This window comes from Uloborus diversus, chromosome 1 (genome assembly GCF_026930045.1).
Source record: "Uloborus diversus isolate 005 chromosome 1, Udiv.v.3.1, whole genome shotgun sequence".
NCBI lineage: Eukaryota > Metazoa > Arthropoda > Arachnida > Araneae > Uloboridae > Uloborus > Uloborus diversus.
This window is the reverse complement of record NC_072731.1, coordinates 38,833,456-38,845,980: the sequence shown is the minus strand read 5'-3', so window position 1 is coordinate 38,845,980 and position 12,525 is coordinate 38,833,456. Positions and strand designations below refer to the sequence as shown.

The window sequence follows — 12,525 nt, the reverse complement described above, 5'->3', positions numbered from 1 at the left end:
GGTGGTGGTTTGAATTAGTTTAAATGCAACTGGATAGAAATTTTAGATGAAGTGAGGCAAAAGGCTGAGTGTTCAAATCCTCAACAGGGATAATATCTAGAAAGTGTTAAAAATCATTATCAATACAAAGTTATTAATGTCTAAAGAGTAGAACTGCATAACAGATATAAATGAGTAAGTGTTTTGAAGTCAATGTAATTAAAATTTCGAAATGCATAAAAATGGGGAATAACGTTGAAAGGTGAAATAGCAACTAAAATGCATAAAGTTTGTTGTTGTTGTTGCATGCCCCCATGGTCAGCAGTGCTAGACCAGGTCCATGAGTTTGTTTACCATCAAGAAACCCAGCACAATAAAGTTCACACTGATGAGTTAAAATTTGCAGGTATGCATAGAGCAGTGGTTCCCAACCTGGGGGAGTTAAATTCTTTAGGGGCAACGAGTATTTAAAAGACAAAATAATAATAAGCCAACAAATTCAGACAAAGAATCACAATTTCAAATAGGAACAAATTAAGATTTAGGAGCTTCCAAATCACACGTTGGCTGAAACTTAAGGAGTTATTTCATTATTCATTGTAAAGTTTATGAATTTTTAATTTGTTTTTTAATTTTAACTGTCAGTGTTTTGAATTCCATCTTATTGCAATTTAAAAAGGAAAATAATTTCATTAAAAAAAAACTAAAATTTTTGAAAAGTACTTCATGGATCTTAGTTATGTACTTTCCTTCAAATACTTCTCAGTTTGTTTGGAAAAAATGAAAAAAGAGTACTTTTATTTATTTATATATTTATTTATTTTTTTGTTTAGTTTAAGAGTTTTTGGATAAAATTACTACAAATTAAATTTGGCAATTATATTTTCAATAATACAGATGCTCACTAGCATTAACTTATGGTTTTTCAAGAAAGAAGGGGAGGGGGGAGGCGATAGGTGTCAACATTTAGAGGGGACGAAGGGTCTCAAAAGGGTTGGGAACCAATGACAGAGAAAAGATTTCTGCAACACAAGGATGCAGTGTTTGGCCTCGCTGAAGAGCTATGGTAAATACACATGTGCATTGTTTGTCGTAAATGAGTTATTAATACATAAGGATGAAATCCAACTTTGTTTATTTTGAGAAAGTAAGCAAACCAAGCAAGACGCTAAAAGAATTATATTTCATTTCAACTTCTTTATTTTTCTCAAAAAAAAAGAAAGGAAGAAAGAAAAAAAAATGTGTGATAAAAGATGAGACCATACATATTAGTAATCAGTTTTTACTCCAGCATGAACAAATAATCTAACACTGATAAACAGCATGCCTGCCAGTTCAGTTCTTTGCATGGAATAGTGTTCACAAGAAGCACAAAACTCAAATATAATACATACAAGAACACATATATACAGAAGCAATGTGCACTAAACATTTACTGTGTAGTAATGAATGACAAAACAAAACAGTATACAATTATTAATTCATAAAAGAGCATCTCAACTAAAATTTTGAAACTGCAATTTTAAGTACAAACTATATTTTTGAATTTGTGCCCTTGATTATTATTAATGCACATTAAAATGCAATTTTAAATCTATAAAAACTTTTGTTCACAAGGTTTGTCATATTTAAGAGATATTAAAATTAAGTCTACTCAAATATATTCTATACTTTTCAAAAATTTCAGTTTTATTACAGCCAGGACAGCAAGGAGGATGGGTGTCAAAACCTCTCTGAACTCTTAGTTTTAAGGCATGTTTCCAATCCTAGTATAGTACTTTATACACATGTAAGGACTTATGACTTGCCCACCCTCTCAAAAAAAGTAAATTCTGGCTGTGTTAGTGATTATAGTTAAACTGTTGTTCAAATCTTTAATCTCAAATGACTATTTCTTTAGTAAATTTCAGTTCAAACCTTTTAATAGTTTTACTAATATACATATTAATTTACGCCTTTGGTCAGTGATACAAATAAGTTAACTATTTAGTCTAAAAGGTTTACATAATCACATTAGTTTACTAAAGCAAAAACAGTTTTCAAACAATAAAACTACACTGGTATTTAAATGGAATGGTGGATGATATACCAGCCCCATTAATTGTACTTCAAGTGGGAAAAATGCTATTACTGTTTTCACAGCTTATATTCATAGTAGCTAAAGCCTTTTGAGTTTCATATTTTATAACACACATCATATTCATTTCAAAATTACCTAGGAGTTTTACACATTTTAAAAAGAAGGACATGAATAAAAGAAAAAAAGATGTTGAAAAAAAAGCAACTATTTCAGCAGAGTAAACACTGACCAAATTGAACAGATACAGACGATTTAAACATAGAAAGAATCTCAGATCATACAGAAAATGCAGAACATGACTATTGAACAATTTTAAGTACAAGAGGAAAATCGGCATCATGCGGCAGTCCACAATAGGTAAAATAAATATCAATTGCAAATATCTTTCACTCACACACTCAGCAAAGAGTAAAACAAATGCATTTACACTCGTCTTTGAAAGGAATTTTTACAGCCTTCAAGTAAGCATAAATATTACAATTAGTATATATACATGACATTAAGAGTAATTTTCCCAAATGGCAGCAGAACTTCGGAGCAATCAATTCAATTTTGCTCAAAAATGACTCAAATTAACAACACAGTTTTTTTTATCTCCTTAAAATTAGCATAATTGCTTAAGCATTAACGTATTGCCTGCAGTTGTTGGGCTACACCATTTACAGTCCTTGATTTCAACACTCCATCTTCATGAACTGTTACTGTTTCAACACCATTAGCTAAGACTCTGTGGGAAAAATGAAATGAAAAAGAAGGTGTAATGAAATATGATACATTTTAAATTAATTCGATAGTTTCTTATACATCAGTTTATATTTAATCAAATAAGTTCGAACCTCCTTTATCTGGTCCCCATTTACCTGGATCGAATTTCTAGAGTTGAAAATTAAAAATTTAAAAAAACCCTGACTGGGTCTCAAATGGGAGGGAAATCAAGAGAGAAAATTAAAAATTCTTTTAAAAGCCTTGCACTATTAAAAATCATTTATTTTTTGACAAATAGAAACTGGCATCAGATAATTTATTTTTAATCATTGGGTTTAATTTCCTTGTCGCCCAACAATTAATTTGTTTACAAATCATGTGAATAAAGGCTTAGCCATATTTCAAATCTGCTTTTAAAAAGTGTTATAATTTGAATTCTATATGAGATAGAAGTTCTAAACTCATTCTATCAAACTCAGATTTTGGTACTAAATTTTTAAAAATTCACTGCAAAAATTGCAAAAACCTTTTAGAGGTTTTTAATTAATATCTTCATTAATTAATGTCATCTGAAGACGCAACCTAGCTAAGAACACTCTCTATCAACTTTCCTTTTGAACAAAAAAAGTTTTTCAAATTCGGTCCATCCGTTTAGGCCACATACAGATACACAGACACATTAAAAGACAAAATGCTTACTTCAAACTAGTGATGTAAAATACCCGGTATTTATTTTTAGGGGTAAATACCCAGGGTATTTACCCAGGTATTTATTTCAAAAATTTATATTCAAGTAAAATAATTTTCTGTATGTATTCCACTATGTATATATACAGTTTCTTTTCCAAAAGTAATGCAATTATTTTTTTTAAAGTAATTTATCGAACAGATTTGCACAAACACTTAAAATTCTTCAAATTAATGTCCTTGGGCTTCTGCTCATTTTATCCATCGTCTCTGCCATGACTGGTAAGTGCCCTGAAAGGCGTTTTTGGGGACCTCCCCTAAGATCTTCATCACGGCTGATTAGATCCTTTCTAGGGACGAAATATGGGTTCATTTCAGGCCTGCCTTAATCCGAGGGAACAAAAAGAAGTCTGCTGGGGCGACATCAGGACTATAGGGGGCTGGAACAACCTTTTCACCTAGTGTTCAGCCAGGAACTTGCGGATTCGCAGCGCGTTATGGCAAGGTGCTTCGGCAGGAAAATGCTTCACAGTTTTCTCATCGCTAAATCTTGAGCAATGCGAAACACAGCAGTAGACGACGTGTTCAGTTCATTTGCAACCATCTCAGGGGTCTGTCCAGGATTTTTCACAGGGTCCGTTTTTTGTGAAAAATCAAATAATTTTGTGAAAAATGAATTAATTTTGTGAAAAATCAAAAAATTTCACAAAAAAAAAAGTGTTAAAACGAAATTTTAGAATTTAGAGATGGCACAAACTGCATCAATTAAACTTAGAGCTGAGTGTTTTCCTCTTCTATGACGAGAAAATCATTCTGGATTTTTTTTCTGATATTTGGCGGGGGGGGGGGGGGGGAGGGGGGCATCGCTCATTCAAGTATCAATATTTATCTACAATTCTGCATTATGTTAAATTATACTAGATATATTTCTGTACAGTATTTAAAATAATAGTAACAAAAATATAAATAAATAAAACAAAATTCAGAATAGAGTTCGGCATTCAACTTTTTGACCCAAGACACTCTTAAAAAGCACAGAATTTCGTTTAAAACTTATAAATTCCGTGATTTTAACAAAAATAAAAAGATATTTCAATTGTTTACCTCTTAACAAAGCGTAATAATCATCAAAAGTTCGAAAAATCGGATTCCCATAGCGGATGCAAAGAGATCGCAATTCTCAAAGTGAAGGCATCAAAAGTATAAAAACGGCTTGTAAAAGAAATATTTTCGATAAAATTATTTTAAAATTTCATTTTAGAGTCCTATGATAACATATCATTAATATCTGTGGACACAGTTGACCCCCCTCCCCCCCCCCAAAAAAATAATAAAATAAAATAAACCATCTATTCAGCATTTTTATTTTTGACTCATTACAGAAAATGGAATTTTGCTTTAAAAACTTGAAATGAGAGTTAAATAAAGATTTTTTCCATTTATTTGAATCCTAATAAAACGAAGTTAGCTTGAAAAAAGAACAAAATATGATTCTCATATCGGATGTTAAAAGATTGCATTTTTCAAAATGTAGACATCTAAAGAAAAAAAAACGGTAATTAAAAGAGTTTATTTAAAGTTAATCATCCTTGTTAGCATCGAAAAATCAAAACCCATATAATTTTCTCCCAAAGTAACAATCAAACTCGCACCGCACCGTAAAAACGCAAATATTGACAAGCCGACAAAATGATGAGAATATTTTCTAATCAAGTCATTATAAAGGTGCAACGCCAGACACTAAGTGGTGATAGTTTTGAAGTTGGTAACCCTATCTGAAGCGATCATATTTTTTCCTCACCCTTACTATCCCTTTGCAGTTCTAAGTTCATTTCGCAGATATATATATTATTATTGTTTATTAAATCATGAGGGGAGAAAAGTGCTTACCAATGCCTTTTCAAAAAAGTTTACAACAACACCGCTGCTAATTAGCTGTGATAAAACAAACAACCATTATATTTATTTGGCAGTAGCAATTATTTATCGCTTGCAGGAGCATCGCAAGAGTGACGATTTTTTCTTTTTTTCAAAATTAGCCGATTTTGTATAAGCTGATCCCTCTAATTTGACTTAAAAAAAGGTTCCAAAAATTATCGGTTTATACACAGAAATATGCGTTTTTTTGCTTTCAGATTTGCTCTTTCAATAAACAATTTGTGACAGATCCGATCTTGTTTATCAGAATTTTGTGAAGGGTCCGTTTTGTTTGATCGGGATTTTGTGAAAGGTCCGTTTTGTTTGATCGGGATTTTGTGAAAGGTCCGTTTTGGTTGATCGGATTTTTGTGAAGGGTCCGTTAACGGACCCAAATATCCCCTGGCCAGACCCCTGCATCTTAATAGTCAATTGAGGGTCAAAGTCCAACAATTGAGGAACACGAGTCACATTGCCGTCGGTTTTGCTGGTTGACAGCCGCCCAGAGAGTTCTTCATCTTGAACCTCTTCCCGGCCCTCTTAACAGGTCTTAAACCACCTCAAAACTTGTGAATGCAACAGAGAAGAGTCTCCGTAAGCCTCATGAATCATTTTGTTAGTGTCCTCAAGAGATTTTGTTGGTTAAGCAACAGAACTTAATTGCGTACCATTTTTCCCGACACGGTCGATGCACAGAGGTTAACATTAACTTACGTCCGGCCTATTTCACAGCTTGGAGAACCTCCGAGACTGGTTTTCCGGAAAACCCTCAGGGTCCCTCTCACCTAAACCAAGTAGTACTATTATACTTCGACCAATAAAAGCGGCCCGGAAAAAACCATTGCATTACTTTTGGAATACACCTTGTATAACCAACCATACACAAAACAATAAAATTTTGCCCAAAAATTTTATTTTGATCACATATTTAAAGAATTATTGTGTGAAACAACTCGGCATTTTAATATGATATTCACATTAAATGTGTTGGATATGCCTAATCAATGTTGATAGCCAAATTTCAGATATAAAAAGCCATTCTACAAAAAGTAAAAAACTTAGTTGGTTACAGAAAAAAGCAAACATCTTCTCCAATTATGACATCGGAAGGAAAGATTCTTTGGTTCACGATAAGTTTCTTCCATAATTTCATCAAGTCTTTCCATAAAATATATTATAAACTGTGCAATACATATGTATGTATCAGTTTTGCATTTTTTTGCATTTTTTTGTAAAATATCCAGTTTTTGGGTATTTACGCAGGCCTTGGGTAAATACCCCAAAACTATTTACCTACCCGCTGGGTATTTACCCAATTTCACATCACTACTCCAAACTGATATTTTCTATACACAACTGACAAATGTTCAAGATTTGTCAAAAAGAAAATACATTTTAAATTAAGGGAGAGAAAAAATAGGCTTACTTACTTTTTAGTTTCTATTTTTTTGCCATTTACAAATCTTGTAGAAGTTGTGGTTTTTCGAACTCCTACACTAGGTGCGCTTCCCGCAGTTGAGACAGTGGCGTTAAAGGTGTTAGTAAAATCTGGAAAGCTAGAAACACCAAGTTTATGCTTAATTTGACCAAATGCGAAACACAAAATATAAGAGCACTAGATATTATATTTCAAACTAGTATTTTGAAATGGAGTTTTGGTGACTTGAGACTTAAAGAGCAAGAGCCCATGAGCGCCAGACCTGCGTCACAGTATAAAGACCCAAAAATTTTCTGCTTAAGCACGTCACAGCAGGTAAGAAAGGTTTGCTATTATTTAAGCCGAGTAGCGCTGACTTAGGCAAGAAACAGGTAGCAAATGTTGTGTCAAAAACTGAGTCATTCCATGTCAAGTGACCTCATCGCCTCCACCCAACCATTTCCGATATGAATGAAGTTGTATAGGGATATATGAAGTTGAAGGGATATATGATATGTTGTATATGAAGTTGTATAGGAAAATTTGTATAGGTGAGTTTCAAAGGCAAACATGCCTTTGAAACTCACCTATACAAATTTTCATCTTCCAAGACCAATATTCTGAGGATCTAAGATCAATTAACAAAAAGGGCTCCAAAATGGTGGATCAGCTTTGTGAAATGAATTGCCATGTTTAGCATGGTTCGCCCATTGGGGGCTATTTTGGACACCCACTATTTTTTTTCTTTATAAGTTATCCTAGATCCTGATGGTTTGTGTCTTTGAAGCTGAAAATTTGCACAGGTTAATTTCAAAGCATGTCTGCACCTCTCTAGAACATTCTCCAAATCTGAGATAATTGGATGGGGTCCAACAGATCAAGTGACATAGAATGAATCTAGGATGTTTAGTTTATGCAGCAATTTTATGCACCTTTGCTACCTGTTTCCTGCCAAAGTCAGCATGACTCAGTTTAAGTAATAGCGAGCCTTTCTTACCTGCTGTGATGTGCTTAAGCAGAAAAATTTTGAACCTTCTTTTTACTATAATGTTATAATGTAGGTCAGGCATTCAGGGGCTCTTGGATTATTAGAACAATGAATTACTTAATTAGGACATTCATAAAAATAACATTTTTAAAACAAAAATGGATACAATAGATGAGCAGTTATTAATGTGTGGGACATGTCCCCCTTAGGAGAGGAAAATAACTTAAAAGGTTAATTGACTTTCCTTAATTAAACACTATCTGCATTTAATTAATAATTACTCAATGTTTCACATCAATATTAAATCTTGATTTTATTACTAGTTTGCAGTCGATCTTTAATAGCATTGATCGTTTTGAAAGTGAAATTTTGATGCTTCACTAACAGAACTTAAGTTGTTACAGGAAAGCAATTGTGCTTTAATTAATTTCCAATTATTGTGCAATGTAATAGTAGAATTAGAAATAATAACATTATAACTGTATGTATTATAACAAACCCATAGGCGGATTTAGGCCGAAATATTTGGGGGTGCAACAATAACAGGGATCTGACGAGGGGGTGGAGTATTCCCGGAATAACAAGGCAGTGGCGAAATCAGAAAATAATTTTAGGGCGGGACACACTTTTAAGTCTAAAAAACGCGATGTAAACCATATTTAGTAAGATTAGCTGATGGGCACTTCTTAACATTTCAAACTGCAGAAAAAGTCTTAAACGAAAGTCGATATTAGAAGCAATGGGTGAATCTAGCAACTGGTTTGGAATGGGATTCACGCCCCAGAAAAAAATTTGAAATAGTAGTTCTGAAAACGCAGTTTTACAGTTCTTGGTGATATTTTAGAGGCAAGAAAGGTACGTGTGGCTCCAAGGCTATTTTTAGAAATTTTAGTCTTATAAATGTGATTATAGTCCATATTTATAGTTTGGGTTATGAATGAGACTCATAGACTGTCTCCAACCGATTTTTTGAAAAGCAGAAAGAAATACGTAACCCCCTCCCCCTCCCCCACGCTACCTCTTTAACTTTTCATAATTGAAGTTCCAAAAATACTATGGAGAACAATTTTTGATGCTGTTGCCGGACGGGGTGTTTTGGAGCTCTCCCCTGGAAAATTTTCGAAATTGAAGTCCTAAAAATGAAGTTCTTCTGCAATAATCCATCGTATCAAAAAAAAAAAGAAGGATTCTCCCACCTAAATATTTCAAAATAGTAGTTTTTAAAACCAAAATATTAACACTCTTTGATGATAATAGAGAAAGGGGGTCAGAGGCCCTTGTTCGAATATTTTCCAAAATTAAAGTCTTAAACACATAAGTGTAAGACCACGTTTGATAACGTTAGGGACTGCAGTTTTTCAAAACTGAAGCTCCAAAAACGCAATTTTAAACGATTTTCGATGTATTTAGGCGATTAAAAGATCTTCCTTGGAAATTTTGCGAAAGTGAAGCCCAGGAAACGAAATTTGAGGTACTCTATAATAACTTTAACTGGAGAAAGGGCTTTGGAGAAGAAACAGTTTGAGGACTAATAGAAAAAATGAAAACGAAATAGAAAAAAAAGGGGGGGGGAGGGGAGGAAAGACATGAAAGAAAGAGGATTGTGCGAGAAGGCGCACAATTCGCCGCCAATAATCTGAAGCTGTTGAAAAACTTATATGTCAATATTTCTTTTTGAAAGAGAAATTAAGATTTTTTCCCGACATTCTTTTTTTTTTTTCCGTAAAATAACTGCGTTTTCCCAAAATGAGATCTTTTCTTCTCTTCAATAATAAAGAATATTTTTTTAAAAACATCTACTCAGCATTTTGTGGGGAGGGTCACCAGTCTTGTGCCCCTTCCCCCCTGGATGCATAACTGCAGCAAAATGTCCGGAAATACTCCTTCAAAAATTTCTGATTATTTACCTTAAAATTGTTGGTTTTCGGTTGATTTCGGTGCAGATTTTATTGATCAAGTTTCTTGCAATAGCCATGTTTTTTTCTGGACTTTATTAGCCATTATTGTTTTAAAATAGAAGAATTTGAATTGATATACGAATAAATACCCAATTACAGAACATGCAATTACTCTTGACAATAACACAGCACTGAACAATAAATTGCTAGAGAAGTTTCTTTATTTGAATGAAATTATTTATTAGGGTTTTTTTTTCTCCAAATGGATAAAATTACTTTAATTCTTAATATGAGAACAGTTATGTTTTTTTTTTTTGCACTAGCGACGTGTGGTGATACACTGGATTCAAGTAAATTTACTAGTATAGCAGCTATGAATTTTTTTCCCCCAACTGCGTTTCTGAGTGAAATATACTAAACTATTTTTTTTTTCAAAACCCAACCAAAAATTTTGGGGGTGCGGCGCACTCCCTGGCACCCCCGTAAATCCGCCTATGAACAAACCTATGCAATCATACGGGCTTTATGAGTAAACACATGGATGAATAATTATTAGGGATGCACTGATAAGCAAATAAGCTGAATAACACTTAATTGCCAATACATAATCTGCAGCTGCCAATTAATTATAATGATAATGATTTTTAATACTACAATTTCTCCATCAACTATTTTTTCAAATACTTTCAGAATTAGCAAATAGTTTATTTCAAAAAGCAATGATTTATTTTGTTCCATTTTTAGAATTTCAACTTAAAATATGCTTCAAAATTTGATTCAAATTCTGAATATCAATTTTCTTATTGTTTATAAAATTATACTCTTCTGTTAACTAGGCATGACAATTCAAACATTAGTCAACAGATCATTGCCCATAGACACTTTTAATTTAGTATTGACTTTTTTACTATTAGTTGTCCTTTAATGCAGGCCATTTATCTGTATGAAAATTACACAGTAATCATAAAGCTCAATGCTAAAGGCAGTGTGTGGCAAGGTTGGTAATTTTTTTTTTTTTTTTTTTTTTTTTTTTTTTTTAACGATTTTATTTTTGGAAAGTCATTTGGAAAGTCATGAACACTTGATGAATAAATTGCTAATGAATGTTTAACATTCACATTTGTACCTTATTACTTTATGATTAATTAAACAATTGAAACAAAAATTTTGTAATTTCATTTCCTCATAAATAGAACTTTCTATGGGGGAAATATTATTTAAAAATCTTTAACTACTAAAAAAAGTACCAAATTTAATAAATAGACCTCTGCATAAATGAATAATCAAAGAGATAACTTACTGTGAGAGTTAAGACATAACTATAAGTAACCAAGAACAAAATCTTGAATCTCAATTTCCTCATAATTATAGCTTTTACAATAAATATATAAAAATGTGAAATTAAAATCAAGTATTTTTAAGCATAAAAAGTATTTTGCAGTATCTACAAATGAACCACAAGTCTGATGTACATTACAAAATTTTAAAAATCAAAGGATCAACACAAATTTTGTCTAAAGACAAAAGAAAAAAAAAAGTTACACATCATATTAATTTATGTATGTATCATTAAGAAGACTTCTACAAATAGGCTGTAGGAAAATCAATATGTTTTCCATTGTAGAGATTATTTCACCAGATTTAATGGCTTAGGAATGAAATTTCTATTTTAAAGCTCTCTTTAAATTAAGAGCCTCAAATAAAAAGACAAGTTCTGAAGTTTTTTCCAATTCACCAATAACTCCAATTATTTTTTACAATACAAATCCAAATAATGAAACTATTCTTTTAACACATCTCAATAAAAAAGACATTGTACTAGTAAAAATTAATGTTTATTTATACTTCTACTCTTCATACATCTTTTTTATTACACTGTGATTTAAAAAAATATTTAAAAGGTGAAAATTTGTCATTAAATTTGGTAATAAGAGCACAGAGTTACACAGCTATTTTTTTTTTTTTTTTTTGTATTCTTTTTTGCTCTGGCTGCACCATTTATCTTGGTTGCCAAAAAAAACGAAGTATTTTTCTTTTTCTTTCTTTTATCTTGTCATTTAAATATTCTACAGAAATTTGATTTATACACACTACAGATTGCTTAAATGATACATGATTTAACTCAATAAATCTTCTTTACTAATAATAAAGTTGAAAGTCTGTGTCTCTGGATGTCTGCTATGCGCATAGCGCCTAGACTGTTTGGCCGATTTTCATGAAATTTGGCACGGATTCAGTTTGTAGCATAGGGGTGAGCACCTCGATGTGATTTTTCGAAAATTCGATTTTGTCCTTTTCCAATTCCAATTTTAAGAACATTTTACCGAGCAAATTATCATAACATGGATGAGCAAATTATCATAACGTGGTGGAACAAACTACCATAACATGGGAAAAAAATTAACATAGCAAATTGACGAGAAATTCCATCATCCATTATTTGTAAATATACAGGCGAACCAAATGACTTTTTAATTTTCTTCTATGGGCAAAGCGGTGCAGTATAAAATGTATGTAGTTTTAATTGTATGCATTAACACAGAATACAGTTACAGATTAACAAAAGAAAAAACAAAAAAAAGTTTGAATCTCAGAACTCCCTTAAATGTTTAAGAGGCGAAGCGCACACATAATCATTCTGGAAACGATTTTTTTTTTTTTAAAGATGCATAATTTCAATATTTTTAAAAATGAATGATTTAACCTTTTTTAGTTTCATATTTTATTATTATTATTTATAACTAAGCATTACCCCTTGCTGCAGAAAATTACATTTATTTATTGTTTATGAACTCAATCAGCCCTGTTTCTTATTCCAGACCCTCCTCCAGGCTTGGGTGGGAAGGCACCACTC

General features: G+C 32.2%; 1 protein-coding gene across 3 annotated transcripts in view; it reads right to left on the bottom strand.

The window, feature by feature from the left end:
- Window positions 1-1,245: 1,245 nt before the first annotated feature.
- Window positions 1,246-12,525, bottom strand: part of LOC129229416 (dnaJ homolog subfamily B member 6-like) — a 111,206-nt gene continuing 99,926 nt past the window's right edge. For all 3 annotated transcript variants that reach the window (XM_054863737.1, XM_054863729.1, XM_054863721.1), the window contains exons 6-7: window positions 6,799-6,924; window positions 1,246-2,786 (exon numbers count right to left, since the gene is read on the bottom strand). In XM_054863737.1, the coding sequence (XP_054719712.1) occupies window positions 2,684-2,786; window positions 6,799-6,924 (229 nt within the window). In that variant the 3' untranslated portion in view covers window positions 1,246-2,683. The remainder of the gene's footprint in view (window positions 2,787-6,798; window positions 6,925-12,525) is intronic.